The 23679-nt window shown below is 39.0% G+C and overlaps 2 protein-coding genes across 3 annotated transcripts; one reads left to right on the top strand and one right to left on the bottom strand.

Moving 5' to 3' along the window:
• Window positions 1-1015: 1015 nt before the first annotated feature.
• Window positions 1016-3089, top strand: LOC117557137 (protein NATD1-like). 2 transcript variants are annotated; one of them, XR_004570664.1, is made up of 4 exons: window positions 1016-1228; window positions 2237-2358; window positions 2428-2638; window positions 2726-3089. XR_004570664.1 is itself a non-coding variant. In XM_034232827.1 (3 exons), exons 1-3 carry the CDS (start codon window positions 1075-1077, stop codon window positions 2542-2544), a joined length of 393 nt encoding a protein of 130 aa, XP_034088718.1. In that variant the 5' UTR covers window positions 1016-1074; the 3' UTR covers window positions 2545-3089. The 2 variants fall into 2 exon arrangements, 1 of the variants encoding a protein (XP_034088718.1); XM_034232827.1 differs by having other exon boundaries at window positions 2428-3089.
• A 1755-nt stretch (window positions 3090-4844) lies between these two features.
• Window positions 4845-10194, bottom strand: LOC117557140 (germ cell-specific gene 1-like protein). Its single transcript, XM_034232831.1, has 5 exons — window positions 9894-10194; window positions 9295-9342; window positions 7997-8149; window positions 5397-5508; window positions 4845-5174 (listed from the first exon to the last, which is right to left on the bottom strand). The coding sequence occupies exons 1-5, from the start codon at window positions 10192-10194 to the stop codon at window positions 4871-4873; spliced, it is 918 nt and encodes a 305-aa protein (XP_034088722.1). The 3' UTR covers window positions 4845-4870.
• Window positions 10195-23679: the final 13485 nt, after the last annotated feature.

Below are 23679 nucleotides of genomic sequence, written 5' to 3'. Positions count from 1 at the left end.
AGATGATCAAGCACCTGGGGGACGCCTTGGGACAGGGGAGGGCAGGAGAGGTGATGTTGAGGGACGATTCAAGACCAGAGAGAAGAATGGTGTGGTTGAAAGCGGCAGTAAGGTTCTGCAGGATAAGGATGCTGTGGTGTCCAGAAAATTGGAGAGTAGCATGTTGTCGGTGACTCTGAGGAGGGCTGTTTCTGTGCTGTATTGTGAATGGAAACAAGATTGGAAAATGGTTCGGACAGGTCGTTGTAGTTGGTTGATAGTTTTGACAGAAAGGGGAGATGGGCCAGAAATGACCCATGATGTCAGGGTTAAGTCATGAGTTTGCTATGTGTATTATTTCACTGTAAAAAAAAAAAAAATCACTATAATTTACATTTTAATATGAGTAGTATTGTCATGGTGGAACATTTAAATCAAAAAGTAAATCATAAGAAATGTATCTGTACTTGTCTTTGTGGATTTAAAATACAAATTAAAGTATGTTTGTGTAAACCCTTGTCATGTTAATGTTGTTCTCTAATTGTATTATTTCATTTTTAATTGGAAATTATTTGAAATGTATTTTTCAGTTTATTGCGAAGTGAAGGAAAGTGTTTCCCTGACAAACCTTAATAAACTTTAGAAATCAGAGAATATATATATTTTTTAAATAATTCTACCAAATGTAGGGTTTTGCTTGTGACATTATTTCTAAAAGATTATAATTTTTAATCTTAGAGAATATCCAAGTTTTTTTGTCCACAAATGTAGGACTTTAATATTGAAAGTTTACAATTGTGTTTTACTGTCATCCATCCTTGTATTAATAGTATTACTAGTATTACTGTTATATATTGTTGTATAGATTATGTAAATAAATAAAACAATTAAACACATTAACGTTAACAAAACAACATATATGTAATTGCATTTTAATAACCTCTGTTTGTATAAAGTGGAGATCAAAGAAAGGTTATGGATAAGTTAATCATTATCTTTTTCTAGCATGTGGTGCCCCCTTGTGGTCCGTCTTTACAACAACCACTATTACATGCTGCTTAGTTATTATACGTGTCTTTTTAATGTAGGCTATACATGGCATTTAAAATCTTCTCCAGACTCACCTCGTTAAACCTCCAAATTAAGGGTCCACAGACTGCCTTCAGGGCGTTATGCTCCGGCTGCAGTTTATCGGTGGAACACGACCGACAGAACCGGCGTTTCACCGTCACTCCGGGCAGCGGGGCAGGTAAGCAGATATAGCCGAGCATGACGCTCCTCAGCCCGGGGAAGTCCTGTAAGAGAGCCCGGCGTCTACTCGCGGCCTACTAGAACACATACATCTATGCGATTAGTTCACCGTTAGATTAAACATGTATTTCTTTAAAGATAATGAGTTAAATTTTCCATTTATATTGGCAGTTTCGTTTTTGTGAGACAATAACACCAAGCGAAACATCATCTAAAAATAAGGGAATTTACTGTAACGTTGTCAATGGTACACGTTTCGCAGCCGATATGTACGATTTGTAATTGTTATGATGTGTTTATATCCACCTCACAGTTCGGCATATATATCATTAGCAAAGGTGACACATTTCAGCATATTGTTGGCTAGTAAGTAACAGTAGAACCGCTGAAGCCGTCTAGAAGGGCACACTTAAAAGTAGCTATTTGCGGAGGGAGTTTTATGGAAGACAATTTACGCCAATGTGATTAAAAGACAAGCCTGTATATCTTTATAATGACACTGAGACTAGTTTCCCCACAATAATAAAAACTGTGTTTTTAAATTATGACACATTTCTTCCCTAAATAATTACTTCACTATCTCAAAATAAAAATAAACTTCTCAAAAATGATCGCATAGTGTCTCAAGAAAATGAATTAGTTGTTCGAAAATAATGAGACCAAATATTCATGGTAAGTCATTATTTTTGACCAAATGTTTTCTTATTATGGCTTACATCATTTTTTTCATTCAAGTTTTCATACTATTTTTTTTTCTGGCAAAATTGGTTATGGACGTCTATCAAATGGGTAAGCAAAAGGCTTGTTTTGGTCTCATAGAATTTCATTTTCACCTCATGTCCCTCACCCAATTAGAATTCAAGAAAATATGAGCTAAATCAATAAATACTTAAGTACTTAAAAGTAAACAGTTGGATTCACATGTTTAATTCTCTTTTTAAGGGTCCTTTTTCTGATCCGAGTCATTTTAATTAAACACTGAGTCTTTCTCCTCCTGTTTCCCCAGGCGGCCATGCAGAGTGTGCAGTGCTACACTACACATTCATCGGAGAGAAGGAAGTGGACTTAGTGTCAACGTATGTTCCAGAGACATTTAGGGGCCAAGGTGTTGCTGCATTGCTGTCACAGGTAACTTAAACTTCATGCAGGCATGTGCAGGGTCTAAAAAGCTGTATTTACTGTATACTTATTTTACAGGCTGCCATGGACTTCCTGGTTGAAGAACACCTCAAGGCTCACATCTCCTGCTGGTATATAAAGAAATACATCGAGGATCACCCAATGAAAACTTATAAAGAACTTTTGATCCCTTGACTGCAGCCAGATTGTGAAGAACAGCCAGTGATGCTACCTCAAATTATCTTTAACCAAAATCAGTCAAAAATAATCTGAATAGATATTTCAAGTTGTAAATTGTTGTTCGACAACCTGAATTATGTAAATTGTTGTTCGACAACCTGAATTATGTAAATTGTTGTTCGACAACCTGAATTATGTAAATTGTTGTTCGACAACCTGAATTATGTAAATTGATTTTTCATACCAGAAAGCACTTTTTAAAATGTTGTCATCTTTAATTAATTAATTCATAGTTTCTCAGTAAGTATTAATATGTATTAATTATTTAATATTTGGAAAAAATAAACGCAAATGTTAGCCAGGCATAATGTTTGATTTTTTTTAATCATTTCTGCAAAAATAATGAACACTTTGTGTCTCTGATGCAGAATAATGGGTGCTGAATATCATTTAAAAAATGCTTGTAATGTAGTTGTCACTCTTCAGTAAAATTCTGCTAACATTTAGCAACAACTCTTAAAGAATATGCATTTGTTGATGATTAAACATGATTTTCTGAGTATTATGGTATCTGGTGGATTAATTGCTGGATAGGTTACTTTGACAGTATTGATAGAGCCAATCAAAACAAGTATAGATATAAATAAATATCTATATATAGTTGTTATTAAGTACTCTGTATCACAAGATAATATAATACCTGAGGGCAAAAAACTAAACCAATGGAGAAATGTAAATAAGTACAGTTAATAATGTACTGTATTTGAGTTTATACATTTAGATAGTCTAAGTCTTTACCTTTTTCATCTTCAATAATACCTATACTTTATAATCAAATTATACATAAATGCATTTCTGTAAAATACAAACAAATCTTGCATATTTCAAGTACGCTCAAAAGACAATATACTTTTATTCCAATAGATGTCAGTCTTACTCCTTTATACTCTTATTTAACTGTCAATGTTAGATTTATATCTGAAATAAAAAAATCTGCATTACATTGATATGAAATGTGTAAAAGCAACAGATTTTTGTTGGAGACAAAGTACGTTTTTTTTTTAACAATAACAACTAAAGCATGGAATTTTATTTTAGAAAAAATAGTGGCTCCAGAGGAGAGATCATTAATACATGAATGAGCGATCCTCGTCTGATCCTCTGCGCTCCATATGAGCCGCATGATGAGTAACAGTCAGGCTTACAACACTCGCAGGCTGCAGACAGAAGGGTTCATTTCTGTTGACATAAAAACCCTCTGCTCAGATGTGTTATAAGGATTTGATGGATTATTAGACAATGATAAAAGGCCTGCTTGTGCAAAACAGCTGCTGCTGCGTCCTCTGTAGTTGTTGTGTCTTTTTGGGACTTCGTAATATGTGTGTCTTGGTAGTCGTTTTGCGTCTTGACGTGTGTAGTCTTTGTGGTCATTATTTGTTAAGTGGTTATTTTGCATGTTGTTGGGTGCCTTGATTTTTGTTTGTGTCTTTTGTTTTCATCTTGTTGTCATTTTGTGTCTGATAGTGGTTGTTTTGCTTGGCTTTATGGTGGTCATGTAGTAATTTCTTTGTCTTTGTGGTTTTATGTCGTGTTATTGATTTTTGTGTCTCTGTGGTTGTTTTTTGTGTATTATTTGGTTGTTTTGCATGTTTTTGTGGCTTTATTTGTGCATGTCTGTATGGTTTTCTGTGTGTGTTTGTGGTTGTTTTGTCTTTTTTGCTTGGCTTTATGGTGGTATTTTTTTGGGTCTTGTAATAATGTTCTCTCTTCATTGGTGTTTTGTGTCTTTTTGGTTATATTTAGTCTTATTTGGTTGTTTTGCATGTTTTGATTGACCAACAAGAAATGGTAACCATCCAGTAATCCATCAATGATGTATAGTGCAATATGTTCTCACTCAGAACCACTGTCCAGCCTTTTGAGCAAGTGACTAAGTCTTGTCCCAGAGGACAACACATGACCAACATTTCCATGCATCTTGACTTAAAAAAAGGCCAAAAGCAGAATATCTTTGAAGTTAAAACATAAATAATCCATGCCGCCGCAGCAGCTTGTTACAGATTAGTGTGAAGGCTATGAAATTGCAGCGCTCTTCACTTCCTCCCACAAATAGAATCACATGGAAAGATTTGATGAAATGCATGTTGCATCAAAGCCGACCATGTAACATTATTCACAGAAAAAAAAGAATCTGGGCTGTGGGCTCACAAGACACACATTTGATGTGTGGCAACAAAACAAAAAACACTCCTGTATTAGAAATGTTAATCCAGGAAACAAGAGTCAATCTGGAACATCAGCGCTGAAAAGTGTTCCAGTGGGACACGGGGAAAGGGACGCTTTAACAGTGCACCTCTCCTTGGTGTTCTGTTCCATTGTCCATCTGCACCATGTACGTAGTTCCTGTGGAGGGTTTGTGGCCGTTGACCGGCAGTTCCAGCTTTGCCTCGGCTTCAGCGGGTACGGCCGTCAGGTACATGTCCCACATCTGCTCTGGGAGCTGCTGCTCCAGCATCTTCTGCTTGATCAGCAGGCTCTTCTCGATGTTCCGCCGCTTGTATTTGAACTCTACGATGGTCTTTGTGTATCTATTGAGGGCCGTCACTGCAGAGCCCATGCAAGTGCCGAAGGAGCCCCACGCTAAACTGCAGAGAGGTTTGGAAACAGACAGGGTACATTTACAGGGAGGTGTTTTTACTGTGCATTTTTATCAAGAAAAGTGACAGAGAACTTGGATTTCTTCTTTTTGTTGAAAAGGATTTTAAAGAATGAACTGTATATATATATACAGTATATATATTTATGCTGATTTCTTAAGGAAAATATTTTTCGTTTCAGTTTTCAGTAAAAATGAGGAACGTTCTTACACATAAGACCAGCTGTAGTCCCAGGTCTTTGGCCTCCAGTCTTCTGGCCCCATCGCCACAGCCAGCTGGAAAATGGTGGTAAACATCATGTGGGCCACCATCCCACAAAGGCCTGAGAACATGTGGAAACCAGAGATAGTAATATTAAAATATATTAATAAAAAGTCATTTGTGCATTAACAAGGATTCTCATTTTAAAAAGCACAAAGTGACACATACTGCTCGAATCTACTGCTGCCAAGTAAACGAGACACCAGCAGTGTAATAAACAATTAGTTCAATTGTATTACAGCATCTCCAAAGGTTGTGGAAGACGTATTGATTATCTTTACTTTGGTAAAAGAGAGAACAAGGTGATAGAAAGTCAGAGACAACGTTGACTAAGATTGTTTTGACTAAGATTGATGAGTCATCAAAATGACTGATCTGTAGATAAAGAGGCTTACTGCAGGCCCTGTGCAGGATCAATGTGGGAAGAGAATGATGGCTGCAATGTGGACACTTTCACTGTGTCCTGCTGGTATCAATATTATCTGTTACTCTTGGACCAGGCAGGACATCAGATTGGTCTCCAGCTTCCTTGCTCTCCAGTATCAGCTTATTGAATTTCCATCCATTTCCAAGTTCATATTAGTATTTAGTGCCTCTACTGTTCTCATACCCTCTGTCTGAAACCAGAGCTCAGTCTGCTCTGATTGGTTATTGGATTTTAGCCTTTGCAGACCATTTACATGCACAACCTATATAACACACTACAGGAAAGTGGAATGCCAAAAGCATAACAGGGCCCCTTTGAAATAATAACTTTTAAAGTAACTAAGTCATTAAAGGAGTAGAAGTCAAATGTTTCTTAAAGTTAAAACACTGAAGTAATTCACAAGTACCTAAAATGGACCTTTGATGATAATGATTCTGGGGATTTAATTTGACATTTTATTATTTTCTGTATTTTTTTATTACAACATTATGTTTAAACTAGTTTAGAGATACTGCATATTGCATTGTCAGAGGATCCTGGGATTTAAGATTTTCTAGGCCAACAACCACGCTGTAGCTGCCTTTGAAGACAAATGCTCTGAATCCTGAACTTTGAACCTTAAGAAACAAATATTTACAGAGAGTATAACTACACTGGGGTGTGATGTATACTTAAAATGTGGTGGAGGTGGCACTCTCTCATGCAGCAGCCTGCTTCTCTACAGCTGCTTTTCTTGGGATTAACTGGTAACAGCAGGGGGGGGGGGATGGGTGTCCGGGGAGGGGGGGTGGAGGGAGCTCCTCTGGGCAGGTCTTGGCCCCAAAACCGCAGATCCAATCCGATTAGTCCACAAACCAGCAAATCCTCCGAGGTAGAGAGTGCACGCGCTGCAGTGAGCCGCTGCACACTGCCCTGCTCCTTTTTCCTTTTACAATACATGTATCTGCTGCTAAACTACTCTCAACACCCACTACTACGTGTGTGCGCGTGTGTGTGTTTGTGTGTGTGTTTGATGCCGCTTAAACTTCAATTGTTGTTTTTTTTTAAAAACCTATTGTTTGTTCATTTTTGTACAACTTTTGTGTAAATAAACATAAATATGATTTCAAGAAACTAAATATATGCAGGATTTTCCTCATTTATTACAAACTGCGCTTTTCCTGTCAAAACATAATGTGCAAAGATTTAATTTACCTCAGTTTAAGATCAGCCGATTCCTGTAGCCTCCTGAACGGAGTTATTAGATACATGAAAAATAATTGAGGACAAATGCCCCCTTTACACATCCCCCCAAAAACCACAAATTTACCAAACAAACAGAAACAGAAGGCACTTTAATCTACTGTTCTTAAACTCAATTTAGTATCACCAAACCCAAGGGTCACAAAAGAGATTGGTCAATATATCATCTTTTTTTCTTCTAACATATTGACTATTTTCTTGCAATATTAGGACTGTTTCTAGAAATGTTACAACTTTTTTTGGAAACATAATTCTAGAAATATAATTTTCACTGGAAATGGGAAACTTTTTATGGGAAACTTTTTTTCTGAAAATAATACAATTGTGTATGTATTTTCTGTATGTAGTTTAGCAAACATTAACCTTTTCTGTCAAAATAATTTGGCTTGTGAAACCTTTAAAAAAAAATATATTATTACACTTTATCCTGTAAATTAATAAATATATATCACTGGAAATCTCAGCTTTTGCACTTCCTAAACCTGCTTTCTACGGGAAAATTATTATGTATTATTTATATTATTAAATCAATCAGAAACCAGAAACCAGATGGTCAAAAAACTAAATGATCTTAGATTTGCAATTGTTGGACTCTATATTTTTGGATATTGCACTAGCAGTTACATCCTAAAGACCGATTTGTTTTTTTATAATAAAAAAATTCCTGACACATTGGATTTGTATTTGTTTTTTTAATACTGCTTTACTGTATGTCCAAATACTTTAAAAAACATTCCTATCAGCCTCAGCAGTACTGTGTTTAATGGTAATTAGCTAATTGGTGAACATGCTGAACATCATGTTAGGGACTCTTGTTGGTTTTTGTTGTTGTTTTGTGTAAGTCTTTAAAAATATAAAAAAATGGAAGGGTCAGTGTTACCTGACAGGGCGGTGCACAGGGCTGCGAAGGCACTGAGCTTCAGCTTGTTCATGATGCTGAAGCAGGGGCACTGCTCCAGGGTCATCAGAGCCCCCCCGGCGAAGAGCAGTGTGAGATACAGACTCTCGGCCACGATACACAACCACAGCACTCCTGGAAACAACAGAAACATGGGATTAGGCTGTGCTGTGTCCTCAGAATAATACCCTGTCATCAGGAATAATCCCACTTGTCTGTTCCTTTTAGGTCTTGAGATCTGAATCTGAGCAGATTCATAAACAAGGGCAGCAGCTGGTGCTACATGTACATGTTACATGTATTTATTAAGCTGCTTTGTTGGTTCTAACAAGCTTGTAAAGGTGGGACCTCTCGGTAAATGTGTACGGTTTTGTTCTGTTATTAATTTATTCTTAATGAAATGCAGAATCTTGGATCCTTTAATTAAATAAAAGTATAAATAGTCTTAAAACACTAAGTAAACGGTAAACTAAAGTAAAGGCATACAAGGGAAAATACAGAATTGAAAATGTTACTTAAGTATAACTTCCAGTGTCAGCAAAATGTCCCTTTGAAATAAATGTTTTCATTATTACTAGCAGCAATGCTTGTGTTGTTTTTGCCTTTGGATAAAGCTAAGGTCTTACTTGATGCACTAACCGGACCTACATGGCATGGCAGTACATCGTTGCAATTTATGATTACAGCAATTAAAGCAATTTGCCCACTTGTTTGCATGCACATACTTCATATACTCCTTGACTCTTATAGTGAGTTTACACCGGACGCCAAGCACATTTTTGCTTTGTCATGCTTGTGCAAGTTTGACCACATGTAGCAACATTTGTATTTACTTGCTTCACTCAAGGTAGACCCACCTGAGAGGAGGCAGGGCTAATCTCCATTTTCATATTGATACTAACTAGCTATCGCCAAAATAAACACTGCTGCTGCTTTGTTGTGGAAGTCCCTGATATGTAGGGAAACCATATGTGTCAAGTCTTGGTTCATAACACCATCCGGAGACACAAACAGTGATTCAACCAAGCTGTATTCAGTGTCTCTAGCAAGTCACAGCCCAGCTGAATCTGTCTTGTTGGCTAGAGTGATCTGAACCAAACATTGACATGCAGGGATTTAATTTAATCACACAAGGATTCTGAAATGACAAAAAAATTATAGCGGTTTGTTAAAAGTCCGAATTATTGTTGTTACGTCTGTCCACATGACAGCAAGCAAAACATGTTTAAAATGCTAGGCTAGGCTACCATACTCAAGCTCAACTTCATACATCATAGTACCTCTCTCATGTTCTGGTGCAATTTCTGAGAAGTCTCTGCAGTCAAACCCTGCAATCAAAAGAAGAAAAAAATACAGTAGGATTTATTGTTGTTGCAGGATCAAATGACACTTCTAACAACTCCTGACATTCCCTTGAAGAGAAAATGTTATTTGGTACTAATGAAAAAGTTATTCAAGGCTTTTTATTTGCAATACATTTCCCCTGAAGGCTAATGGTAACTGTGAATACTGTTAACTTCAACATATGGAGGATTTTGAAACTGACAATGTTTTTTACACTGCACAGCCAGGTTGTGCACAAATGTTTAAAAATGTCCAAGGACTGTGCAAACGCTTACAGTACAAAGTAATAAAGTGAATGCACTGTACAGCTATATAAGCAAATGTGCCTTAATTTAGGCAAATAAAGTTATATTGCTGTTAATAAAACACGTTCAGCGTAATCACTAATGAATAGGTAGGATTTGCATTAACTTTCTCGACATTTATACCTGTAATGTAGATTGACAAAAATATTTAGATTTTTACTTCCTGCTGCATCACTTCCTGGTTTTGCACACCTAGCTGCAGCTGAAGGAGGTTTTAAAGTCAGACTAACCATTCATGTCGGCGGCCTGCTCACAGGAGAAAAATATTCCCGTGTGGAACTTCCTCATGAGGAACTTCTCCTCTCCGGTCTCGAAGATGTACTGCACCAGGCGGCTGTCGTTGATGTTGGTGCTGTTGAATCGGATGCAGAACCACTGCTTGGCTTTTGCGGGGCCGGTGCAGAAGGGCTTGGCCACCTTCCGGGTCCCCTCGCACCAGTAGCTGGTGGTCACCGCAGACAATGCAAAAGCAAACGCGACAAAGTTGAGGGTGATCGCCAGAGAAGCCCGCCGCCCTCGCTCTAGCCTCATGGTCCAGGCCAGAGGAGATGACATAAAAAAAGGCAACTAATCCTGGCTTTCGAAATGCAGCCACCGTGTTTTGCCTCCCAGCAGATGCATCAAATCTTCATAATCCTGTTGGGGCTTCTTGGGTGAGAACGCTTTACATCCCACCGCCGGCGCTAATGATGTGCCACCAACTTGATGAAAGGATTCATTGTCTCCAGAGAAACAATAGACAGCCATGGGAGTATTTTGCTTTTTCCTGATTAATTTGAAATATTTCTCTCGTCGCAGCTCACCGTACCCTCGCTCCTCCCCTTCCACAAATCTTTTGCTGCAATATCATGCATTACACTTATATTTCAGACTTCCTTTAAGCATCATGATACAAAAATAAAAAGATTAACTATGAGTTTAAATTATAATCCAGGGCAAATTTACATTTCTCAGATTTATTTTCTCTGCATTTCATGTCAAAGGGCATCTCAAAAGCAATTTCAGCCGCAAAAGATCAAGAGCCTGTTGTACAGCCACTAACCCGTGACATAATGTGTACAGTCTCATATGAAAATCCATCCATAATGTTTGCATGCGAGGCAAATCTCTTCACGTCTAACAGCCTGCTGATGTGGGATATGTCTCGCAAAGTAAGACAAATTACTTGCAGAGGTATGTGAAGAAAATGACAGATGTTATGGGAATACATCTGCCGCCTTTACGCTGATACATTTGTCTTTTTCCTGTCGAAGATTTTCCATCACAACACTAGCAGCTCAGACTTACTTCAACAAACCTGTCACCAGGGGCGGACTGGCACTACAAATCAGCCCGGGACTCTCGACCGGCCCACTTCGGTACCGCCGGCCCACCGCGGTACCGCAAGTAAATACCGCTAGTAAATACCGCTAGTAAATTGTCGACGGGGGGGTAGACAATTTACTAGCGGTAGACATTAAGGGTAAATAATGTCTACCTCCGGGCTGGTGGACTTGTATTATCACTGGCCCCACCATTGTAACCACTGGCCCGGAGCATTCGTCCAAAAACAAATCGACTAATAATGAAGAAAATTAACACATTTTTTGCAATAGTAATTTATGCACTAACTACATTACTACTTGTACTACAACATTTTAATCATCAGTTCTTCCTCATTTTCCTCAATTGTTCATATTTGGTTTATTAAAATAATGATATTGTGGTCATTGTTAAAAAATGTCTGCTATTATTATTATTTGTATAATGCACTTTCTGCCTTCCTGTCATTAGGAGTTAGACATGTAATGGCTATGTAATTGATTTGATTAGAACCTGAACCTTCATTATCCTAAACTGCTGGGACATTTCGCCAATACCTTTATATTGTCTACTCTTCACTTACTTGTCAGCATATGTCGGCATTGATGTACAGAGCCGACAGAAGACCTTGTTTATATTGGCAACATATTGAGAGGTGCAGCCAGTGACGCGTCCTAAAACCAGGAAGTAAGCTGCTGGTTCCCTCGACAAGGGTTTTGGAAACGAAATGGACCAATCCGTGGAGCCGTTACGTTACGTCCGCGGAGCCGTTACGTTAAGCCCCCGCTGATTGGTCCAAATTGACCATTCCACGGACTTCTTCACACACTCAGCGCAGGCAGCTCTGCTGATTTCTCCTCCCTGGCTTTAGGCTGATAACAGACAGTTGGGATCGCGGCAAAATTCTCTCTGCAGACCCATTCTCACAGCGTTTATCAACCTTTTTCTTACTCAATATCAAGCCACACTTATTGTTTTTACTTCGGCTGTGACTTTGTGTGTGCTCAGGATGAGTTTGGCTGTGTTTCGCTGTGTATCGCTAAACAAGGAAATTACACCTCCACGGAGCTCAGCGCGATTCACAACGTCCCGACTGGTCCCGACCAATCAGAGCACACTGGGCTCACAGGGAGGGGGGGGGGGGGCAAGAGCTGCAACGAGCCGTTTAGTGGAGAGAGTGAATACTGCTGAATACACATACTTTACAGAGATGCTGTATGCGAAACCAATGTGAGTTTGGAAAATTGCACAGTATAAATCTATTCTAGTAGACCTCAACAATGGAATTATGATCAGTGGAAATGGCCATGACATGGGACCTTTAATACAGCCTCAAAGAGATGCTAGCATGTACCCAAAACCTGGAAGTACAAATGCTGTGATTTCTTCAATAACAGGAATTGTTTCGGAAAATACATTGAGTTAAAGGTTTTATAAACAGTAAAACTGAAACACTTAAAGGTCACCTATTATGCAAAATCCACTTTTTCATGTATTTTATACATAAACATGTGTCCCCTCTGTGTAAAGAGATTCTAAAAGTTTCAGGATACATTTTTTTTGGTCCTGATCCATTTATATAAAAACCTGACAGAGAATCAGCACTTTTGAAACAGGGGGTTTATGGGATGCTAAATGCATGATCTGTTTGGTATTTCGAGCCAAACACTTCAGAGACATGTTATCTGAGACCTATAATATATTGATGAAAAACAGTTTAATAGGGGACCTTTAAAGAGATACCACAAACGTTTTAAATGGAAACTAATGGCAATTGTTTTACTACAGTTTAATAGAACTGTTGTGTTGCATTTGTTAAACTAAATGTATGGACATTGAAGGTAATGTAGAATGCATAGATAATATTGTAGTCCCTTTTCAACCCATAGTCGGCCAAGCCAAAATGTTGTTTTTTTGTGTATTTGTGTGTCTGTTTTGTGTGCAAAATTGCTAACACAGTTAGTTATAACTCTTTAAAATATGTATATTCTTACATTATAGCTTAAATTAGTACACGGAAGATACTATTATCGCCGCCATCCCCATATTTCCGAGCATAGGAAATATTTTACTGAGTTATTAAAGTTGATAAAGTTGTTAAACCCCAAGGTCCCCGTCGGCAGGGACCCTGTTTTTTTTTTTCACGACACTGTGTCTCAGGCAGTGTTGGGACTAACGCGGTACAAAGTAACATGTTACGGCCCCTACACACGGCGGCGTGCGTTAACGCTTCTGCCCATTCACTTTGAATGGGGTGACGTCACGATTCGCCGAACTGCATTGTGGGAGCAAAGCGTAGCTTCTCTCGCGGTGCTCGCTGCAAAAATAGAGCAATGTTCTACTTTTGACGCGTCAGCCAATCGAATCATATGCCAGTACAAGCTCTAGCCAATCAAACCGCGTGCTTGGGTGTCTGGGGCGGGAGATTCATGTGATTGGTTGTTGGTCGAGTTTCAGACCCCCCCGCCGGCAAGCGATAACGCACGCCGCCGTGTGTAGGGGCCGTTACTGTAACGCCGTTATTTTTGGCATTACTTTTTAAATTCAGTAACCCCAGAAGTGTTTTTTTTGGTGCTAAATCTGTTTAAAAAGGTCAAATATCACTTGTTTTGCATCAATCTTGATACAGGGTACTTATTATATTTTGTACTTTGGATTCCTAAAGCTTTTAGTCTACTAACCCATCATCCAAGGTTAGTTTTCACCAGGGGCGGACTGGCCATCGGGACGTTCGGGACGAATCCCGATGGGCCGGTACTGAAGTGGGCCGGTCGGACGATGTGGGCCGGCATTAAATGGCCCGCTGGCCCGGAAGCACTATTTAGACACCCCGGGCCAGCATAACGTAGGCTACTTTCCACTTGCCTGCTCGGGCCACTGAAAATATTGCTTTAAAAAAAATTGTCCTGTGGTATTGGTATTTTGACTAGTAATTTAGTTAAATTGTTTCGTTTATCAACGCTACAACATAGCGTTCCGTGAGTCGGTTGTCGTTGTTGGGTGAAAAGCAAACAGCTGTTTGCTGCGGAGCGCAGCACGAGCAGGCTCCCGTGAGCGGGAGCGCGCTCCTTCACTATGATTATCGCGCCACCTAACCATTCGCCAAATGTTTTTAATACCAGCGGTAACCGGCCAAAAACAATCTTCAAATAAAAGAAAGTCACCGGAGGAGTTAAAGGAGAGTGACAGGGAGTATGAGAAGAAGAGGGAGAGAAAGTTTCAGCCAGCTTGATCGATGGAGTTGGCTGCAGTGACGCCTCCTAACACCCTTTTATAATCTATCGATTAGATTTATGATTCGAAAATTATAAAAGTAGGGTAGACATGTGGAGATTATCCGGCTGAACAAAACGTGCATTTATCAAACAGGTTTGTTTTCCACAGACCTTATTTCCCGCTATTTTCCAAAACCCTTGTCGAGGGAACCAGCAGCTTACTTCCTGGTTTTAGGATGCGTCACTGGCTGCACCTCTCAATATGATGCCAATATAAACAAGGTCTTCTGTCGGCTCTGTACATCAATGCCGACATATGCTGACAAGTAAGTGAAGAGTAGACAATATAAAGGTATTGGCGAAATGTCCCAGCAGTTAAGGATAATGAAGGTTCAGGTTCTAATCAAATCAATTACATAGCCATTACATGTCTAACTCCTAATGACAGGAAGGCAGAAAGTGCATTATACAAATAATAATAATAGCAGACATTTTTTAACAATGACCACAATATCATTATTTTAATAAACCAAATATGAACAATTGAGGAAAATGAGGAAGAACTGATGATTAAAATGTTCTAGTAATGTAGTTAGTGCATAAATTACTATTGCAAAAAATGTGTTAATTTTCTTCATTATTAGTCGATTTGTTTTTGGACGAATGCTCCGGGCCAGTGGTTACAATGGTGGGGCCAGTGATAATACAAGTCCACCAGCCCGGAGGTAGACATTATTTACCCTTAATGTCTACCGCTAGTAAATTGTCTACCCCCCCCGTCGACAATTTACTAGCGGTATTTACTAGCGGTATTTACTTGCGGTACCGCGGTGGGCCGGCGGTACCAAAGTGGGCCGGTCGAGAGTCCCGGGCTGATTTGTAGTGCGAGTCCGCCCCTGGTTTTCACTATAAGTACAAAATATTTTTTGGACGGACACTATAATTTACAGTTTTTTACCATGTTCAATCTGAATTTTCTTTAAAATAAAAATCATCTATATTGAATCTGACTTTTCTACATTCAACTCACAGGTTTATCATTACTTTGAGAAAAAAGATTATTAATGTAACCCTTTTAGAAGGGAAGATATGGTCATTTGTTCTGGGAATGTCATTTTCGAGCCTGAAACCTGAAAAACAGGCTCGGGGTTTAACAGGAACTGCAGAGCAGTATTTGAGTCGTAGCCAGCATCACGCTGAGTAATTCTCCTGAACACAAAGAGATTATTCTGAACATTATAGCATTTACGTAATAAACATGTAAAAAGTCCAGCGTTACAATTGATGAAGCCGTAAGCCTCTCGTTCAGTGAATATTTCATGGAATCATCCCTTTCTTAACATAGTAAATACCTGCCAGAGGGGAACTAATTCTTTCAGTTTACGACTGACAGATGTGAGATTTGAATGTTTTCCCCTGGGACAGCAATGCTTGCCATTCCGTGAATTTATAACAAAACCTAAATGTTATGTGATTATGTGAGAGCATGGGATGATATTTGAAAGACAAGGGAATGATTTGGGGTTTCCTAATCTGATTATGCTTAAATTGATATGTAGAGTTTTAGATGGATGCTCCCAACATAGAAAAGGGACATCCTTAATGTGTCCTCTCTAGAGTAGTTCAGGAATTAGTTCTAAAATCTAGATATGAGTTAACATTTTGGCACTTCTAGTTTGCTCGTCTTAAAGTCAATGTTTTCTTTAATGGGATTTTGGATATATGCCTTAAAGGTCCCATGTCATGCTTTTCTGGTTATTACCCGTCCCCTTGTGTGTTATGAAGGTTTTTATGCATGTAAACGGTGTGCAGAGTCAAAAACCCTCAAAGTACACCCTGTAGGGAGTAAAACTCTAACGCAGAAAATACCTCCCCAAAACGCCTCGTTGGAGATTTCTCATTTTCCAATGTTTTCTTCCTAGGTATCGCGACGTAGGGATACCCAGTAGCCACGCCGCACCCTCTGCCAGCCGAACATATAGAGTGGCGAAGTCACGCCCATCTACTTCCGGTCCATGGGACCTTATTTCGGAAAAATAATGTATTGAAGTCAATGGAGAGAGAAAACTTATCTTTCGATCCCGTTTGAATTGTGCCATGAATTACACATATGATGTTTGTCAATCTTAAAAAATCGTTTCCATGTCAAAAAAGTCACAGTTTGTCGTAAAACTGTTGAAATATAAGACTATGAAAAATACGCAAATAGAAAGACTACAAATCCCAGAGTCGTAAGTGATGTCATAACTGTTTTCCTCCACTAAGAGATAGCTAAGATCAGCGCCATATAGATAGAATCTATCTATATCTATGGTGCTGGCTAAGATAAGATAACTTTAACAAGATGCCTATGTGCTTAGTAGGCTACCAGGTTGTTATCATACCAGCAATGTGTCTTGCTCGTTCTTTCGCTTCCCGTCTGATGAAAGGACCAGGAGTGGCTGGATCAAGTTAGCTACCTAGCTAGTAGCTAGCACGTTAGTTAGCATTACAGCTTTGTCATTTTTATTAGCCTTAACATGAAGTAACATTAAGTAACCCAACATGTTAAACAGTAAGAGTGGTAGTCATATTTCGTGAACCATTTGAAGAGTACTGTCACACTGGTGTGATCATTCAATCTTACACAATTTAAGCCTGGGGGAGAAATGCTAACGCTACATTAGCATCTGCGATCTTTTTTACTTCACGCTATCTGCACAAATGGTTGACATTAAACATTAAAAAGACCAGGCAGTTCAGAGAGAATCAAAGGAAGGCAGGCAGCTTTGCATGACATTCTTCTGGACGTGTTTCATTGTGGTGATAGTGAGGGTAGTTAATCCTTTTGTTGACAAGATAGTGACGGCCATCTTGGTGACGTGTGTTGTTCTGCTAGACCGGTGCTAGATGTGTTACTTCACAGTTTTACGACACATTTTTATTTGTTTTGACTTGCAAAATTATCTTTTAAATTGACAAACATCATATGTGTAATTCGTGGCACAATTCAAACGGGATCGAAAAATAATCTTTCTCTCTCCATTGACATCATTTTTCCGAAATAAGGTTCCATAGAGGTCCACCGGAAGGGGAGGGACTTCGCCACTCTATGGAGAGGCGAAGTCACGCCCATCTACTTCCGGACCATGGGACCCCGGAAGCGAAACATTTACATTGAATTCAATGGAGAGAGAACACGTATCTTTTGATCCCGTTTGAATTGTGCCACGAACTACACATATGATGTTTGTCAATCTTAAACAATCATTTCCGTGTCAAAAAAGTCACATTTTGTCGTAAAACTGCTGAAATATAAGACTATGAAAAATACGCTACTACAAAGACTACAAATCCCAAATCCCATTCTGGGTCGCGTAAGTGATGTCACAGGCATGCTCGGTGATTTATAATAAGACTCGTAATTAAAGCGAAGAAGAAGAAGATCTCATAACTGATTTATTCCCTCCAATAAATTATAGATCGCTAAAAATAAATTCACTTTTACAAGATGCCTGTGTGCTTTGTACCAGGTTGTAGTCATAAAAGTGATCATACCACTTGCTCCTTCTATCGATTCCCGTCTGATGAAAGGACCAGGAGTCGCTGGATCAGACATATCAGGTAATATCATAGGTAATATACATGTTGTGCATGGAACATAGTCAAGTTAGCTACCTAGCTAGTAGCGACGAGTAGCGAGCACGTTAGTTAGCATTACATTACTTAGCCTTGTCATTTTTAGTAGCCTTACCATGAAGTTATTATTTTATTACATGAAGTAAACCAAAATGTTAAACAGTAACCAAACATGATGGTAAGTATTTCGTGAAACTTTTGAAGAGTAGCCTACTGCGCCCTCCACCGGGTGCTAAGGAAGCAGTTCAGGGAGAGTCGAAGGCAGGCATGGAGCTTTGCATGACATTCTTCTGGACGTGTTTCATTGTGATGACAATCTGTTTGTTGGAAAGACAGTCGTTGTGTGCTTATTGAGAGAAAATTGTTAGAAGAGATAATTATTCAAAGTGTTGTTACTTTAAAGTGTTGTTACTGACCTTTTTCTCTTTTATTTTCTTTACCTCACCTGTAACTGCTGAGACGTTGAGGAACATGCACACTGACCTGCTCTGGCAACCTGATTTCCACTGTACGTAATAGTATTTGGTTATGGTATATTATTTATATACATCAAAGGCACAATGCACCCCCCAGAGACACACATGTATTGAGTGTGATATTTTGCATAGGTCATGTGAAATCATCTTTACATACTAGAAAACTGTAGGAGCGGCAACTTGTTTTGAAATTGAATTTTTAATATCCGATAATAAAGTTGATCTGTTTTCTTTATTCTTCTCTCTTCCCAGCTCCATCACCATTCTCTGTTCCTGCAGGTCCTGCTTGCTAATCAATGCTCATATTTTTTTACACAATTACAAATAAAGTCATTGTATTGTATGACATGAAGTTGTGCTTCATTCGGAGTCAATAATAAATTCATTCTGCCTTCAACTGCGCAATGATTGTGGACTGCACCGACATCCATGTAGCTGCCCCCCAGTAAGATGAACCAAGCAAAGAGGGTCCCCATCATGCCCAAGGACATCCAGCTGGCCAGCCGCATCCGCGGAGAGAGGGCTTAGACTGACCTGAGACCAGCACACCCAAACACAACAGCTCTTTTAAGAGCCACATACATTTTCAAAGAGTTGCAATCCTACGTTATTATAATGATTAAACTGGTTCATGTATCACTTAGTTTACTGAACCGTGATGAATGAAAGAAATTAGTGAGGTAGTGGTTTACTGAAGTTACAAAGACATTAATATATGAGTAACAGGTCAGTGTAAACACAAGCTTCTGTCAATTATGGATCATTCAAACTATTTATATACAAATATGTAATAAAGTTCTAAAACAAGTATTCGGTATATTCCTTGATAGCTTTTGGAGAAGGTTGTTTTTAAGTTTACTAAAATCTATCGTTTCAACTGTTTCACTTTATAAAAAGGGAACAGGTGAGTAAAGCATCATTGAGTTTCTTATTCTGTCAGTAAATTATCCAAATGAATGTTTTTCATTATTTTAGTCAACCCTAAACACATTGATTGTACCTTTTAATAATGACCTTACATGGTCGGCAAAGTTAAATTAACTTCAGAAAATCAAATCTGTTCTGAGAAAAAACTAATAAATGTTTAAAGATAGGAACTTGCCATCCCACTGAAAAACAGTCCATAGAGATTTAAAGGCGTAGTTGTAGTTCAGTCCAACGTTTCATTTGGATTCATTTGACAACAGTCAACTCTTTTCATAAAGAATATATATATTTTTCAAAGTCAACTTTATTGTCAATCTTACTCAGTTTGAGAGATCAAAAAGACGTTTAAATACAATTATACAATTTACAGATATGTATACAAATATATATATCCTATATACACCATCATGTATAATGATGGTGTATGATGTAGAAGGAAGTGTGGTAGATAACAAGTAAATATAGAGTTACATACAGATCCATGTTACAGCAAAAGATGGAATAACTAAGAAGCACGCAGTATAATAATAATTACATGCAACAATTAAATAACTGCTCAGCATCTCCACCACAATCCCAATCTGCTGTGTCCTGTTTTCCTCCCCTCTGCATAACACCCCATCACACATACGAAACACAACGCAGAGTCCGAGGGTGTTAAGAGTATGTTTATTGAAATGTCCTCCTCTCTACTGGCCAACACAGGGAGCATATGCTGGGTGTAGAATTGTTCCAGGAGGAGGAGATTTCCATGCCATGCAGGGTCTTTGGGGATGGGGATGATGATCGCCTCCTTCGTGGTCCACACAACAAAGTAGCAGAGACTCCGGTCTGTGATGTGCAGCTGCCCTTGGACCTGATGCCAGTATGGGTGATTCTCCTTGAGAATATATGACCCGCCCTCCTCACGGAGACAGAAGGATGGTAACTGGACTGCCTCCGTGATGGTCATGTTCCTCTGGCTGTGTGGACACTTCACCTCCAGCAGGGCAGATGGCTGCACAAGTCCATCGGGTGATGCTCCCAGAACACCCGACTCACTCACAAAGAGACCAGACTCGATTCGAACACTGTCACTTGATAGGCCTCCACAAAAGCCTTCACCCCTTCGGCCTCGTTTACAACCCCCCAGTTGACAGTTGGCGATGTCTCTGGCCAGTGGGTTGTATGTCTCCTCTCGCTGATGGTAAAGTTGAGACACCGGCTGGACTACTTTGGAAGTGCCAGGCTTCCTCCACTGGCACTCAACATCTGTGGAGCTAATCTGCCACATGGCAAATATTGCCAATGCTGCAGCGTGGCTGCATTTGTACATCTCCTGTGCACAATCACAGACAGCGCTCTGCATCGCGCCATCGTCTCCCATGCAGATCTGTAAAAATAAAGTTAGTACCATTTGTTAGCATGCTATAATAGATTGAATGAGCAATAATACAAGGATGGTCCGGATCTGGGGGTGGGAGGGTTTATTTTTCCATAGTTTTGTCCTCTTGTCTGTTGTTATTGTTTGTTTTTCTGTATTTTTTGTAATTTGTGTTGTATTGGTTGTGATTGTACATTGTATTTTTCTAAATGTGTATGAATACGTTTTTGAAAAACATTTGATCAACAATAAAAAAGGATTTGGTCAGGATCTAGACTCAGTGTGTAGTTTATTAATTAATCAATGCTCTCTACATTAGGAAAACACATACCGGTGTACCAGAGGGAGTCACACACAGCTGTGCCTAGATAACCAAAATCCTTGAATCGACACACAGCAAATAAACTCAAATGACACAACGAGAAAAAGGAGATCACACATACAGTATAGTCGATATAAAACTGGCCGCTTCAATCTGAAGAGCAACTAAAACAAAACACGGGAGTGTACCTTGTTCTTGTGAACACTAATGTTATCCACAGCATACACAGAGACCACGAAGTTCTTAAGGAGAAAACTAGTTGCTAAAACAAAACACGTTAGTGTACCTTGTTAGCTAATGTTAGCTAGCTGACATTAACGTTACACATTGCACTCATATTACTCACCGAAACTTTGTAAAGCCGGTCCCGCATGCTGGCTCTTACAGAACCGACTAACTCCCCTTTCATATAGGTACAGCTCTCAACGTGCCCAGACTTGTAGTGATTTTCACCTCGTAAAATACTTTTATTCTCATTCTGAAAGAATGTGGTGAAATGTGCTAACGTGACGGCCATCTTTATGTTGGTGACGCGTATTGTGCGAGACCTGTAGTTCACTGAGCGGTTTCACACGAAAAAATGTGTAACTTCACAGTTTTACGACACATTTTTATTTTTTTGACTTGCAAAATGTTCTTTTAAATTGACAAACATCATATGTGTCATTCGTGGCACAATTCAAACGGGATCAAAAGATAACCTTTCTCTCTCCATTGACTTCAATGTATAATTTTCCGCTTCCGGGGTCCCATGGAGGCTTTCGGAAGGGGAGGGACTTCGCCTCTCTATACTGTTGGAAGCTCAGGTTCAGTTCAAAACTGTATCCAGTCATGCCAACGAGGGTCTCTTTCCTGTCTTGTGAGGGGAAATCTTCAATGTATGCATTACCGAGGGCAGAACCACAACAAAGTCAGTGGTTGACATTTCTTGTTAACACTGTTCCTTCAGATGTTCGAGCCGGTATTGTACTGTGTGCGCGGCATTTCACGGACCAAAGCTTCGTAAACATTGCAGCGATTCATGCCGGTGTTGCAGTATAACTTGAGTCATGACAACTGGCGACATTCTATTATTTTCGTCATAGGAATCCGGGGCGTGTACATTGAGGACCCATTGTTGACTTACCATGTCGATTGCCTCGTTTGTCGTTTACGTTCATCTTTTGCTATATCTGCCTTTGATGCACATTCAGTACTCGTATGTGAGGTTGTGGGTGAGAGGTGGATATCGTGACGCTTACAGGGAGGTATCGAACATTACAAAGTAGGTGACTGTGTGGATGCCTGTTCAAAATATTGCAAACTTGAATAAATCATTTAAATTATATATTTGTGTGTGACTTTCATTTGTACATCGTTCTTAATGTGATGTATAGTAGCTCTGATAGCTGTCCATACCTTCAGACAACCTAAAAGTAAAACACAAGTTGTTTATTCACAGCCCGAACGCTCATCGACATGACTGGATCACTCATGACAAGTTGTGATCAGCTCCGATTAAATTGTGATATAAATGCTGTAGCTATTCTCCAGGGACCATGTTTTTTTTATGAAATACCTGTATCCCTCTCATCACAACAAGACTCTACACTGTGCAGGAAAAACAATTACATACATGAAAATAACCTTGATGCATGGGAATGAAACACACAAACTATCTTCCGTGGCTATACTGATATGTCACAGTAACGGTAAACTACAGAAAAGTAAGTCCAGCGGGGCACACGTTGAAAATATATAATACAGTAGTTCTATTATGCCTTTAATCCTATACGTTTAACCCATAAGAACCCGGACCCATTTCTACTTTTGGGGAAATTAAGGGGAACGTCATTTAGACTAAATAGACCACCTAGAACACATTTCTGACAAGTAACCCCCCCTAGTGTCAAATATCTGAAATGTGACATATGTGTCACATTGGGCTTTAATGGTAAAGTAACTCTTATTTATAACTTAATTAATGAGGATGATTTTTTGGTTTACATTTGTTTGAACATACTTTGAATTGAATAATAAAGAATATGTTAACTAAATATAATTGAATCAGCTAAATTAACTGAGCAGATCATAATCATATTTGTAATTGTGCATAATGTCACTCCGGGTTTACTGTGAATGTTTATGGTTAATGTCCCGATGTGACATCAGTGTCACAGCAATATTTATGGCATTTGTTTCATATCATTTTCATCAATAAATGTTTCTACAACAGGTTATATGTAATCAGAATCAGAAAAGAGCCGAAGACAGCTTAATGTTTAACAAATGACATGTCATGTAAGCATTTGTATTCTTAAATGGCTTGAATGTTAACTTTAGCAACAAAAAACGTTTCCAAATGTAGCTAGTTCTGTCACATGTGTTAGCCTGGCACATGGACATCTTGGACATGTTGTTATGGGAACACAAAAGCAAATGACAAGGACCATAACCCACCAGACTGTTCAGTGTGTGTCACTTAGGGACTTCATGAGATAAATAAGGCCAAAGCTGTATAAGGAACTTTCCAGAACATTTAAAGTTCATGTGACACCTGTGTCTAAGCAATTCTGTCTGCCTTCCGTGTTGCACCATGAGGACCCTCTGATATAAAATGCTTAACTGTCTAAGTTGCAACCATGCACTTTTTGGAGGGCTAAGCGCAAGCTTGACATATTTTTGGCTTCATTTATAGAAGGAATGACAACAGTGATAGTTATGTTTCAGAATAAAATGTATTGGAAATTGTTAGAACAATCTCACTGGTCACCGACTTGAGCTTCAATATCAGGATCCATGTATTTGTGATCA

Source organism: Gymnodraco acuticeps, unplaced genomic scaffold, assembly GCF_902827175.1.
Source record: "Gymnodraco acuticeps unplaced genomic scaffold, fGymAcu1.1, whole genome shotgun sequence".
Taxonomy (NCBI): domain Eukaryota; kingdom Metazoa; phylum Chordata; class Actinopteri; order Perciformes; family Bathydraconidae; genus Gymnodraco; species Gymnodraco acuticeps.
Note: the sequence above shows the minus strand (reverse complement) of the source record. Positions and strands in the feature narration are given on the sequence as shown.

What these genes read in the sequence shown, in the direction of transcription:
- LOC117557137 (XM_034232827.1), top strand. Translation starts at nt 1,075, where the DNA reads ATGGCATTTAAAATCTTCTCCAGACTCACCTCGTTAAACCTCCAAATT. An exon ending in CACTCCGGGCAGCGGGGCAG is followed by an intron (nt 1,229 to 2,236) that starts GTAAGCAGATAT and finishes CTGTTTCCCCAG; the next exon opens with GCGGCCATGCAGAGTGTGCA. An exon ending in TTGCTGCATTGCTGTCACAG is followed by an intron (nt 2,359 to 2,427) that starts GTAACTTAAACT and finishes CTTATTTTACAG; the next exon opens with GCTGCCATGGACTTCCTGGT.
- LOC117557140 (XM_034232831.1), bottom strand. Translation starts at nt 10,194, where the DNA reads ATGAGGCTAGAGCGAGGGCGGCGGGCTTCTCTGGCGATCACCCTCAAC. An exon ending in GCAGGCCGCCGACATGAATG is followed by an intron (nt 9,343 to 9,893) that starts GTTAGTCTGACT and finishes TTTTGATTGCAG; the next exon opens with GGTTTGACTGCAGAGACTTC. An exon ending in CCTGTGCACCGCCCTGTCAG is followed by an intron (nt 5,509 to 7,996) that starts GTAACACTGACC and finishes ACATGTTCTCAG; the next exon opens with GCCTTTGTGGGATGGTGGCC.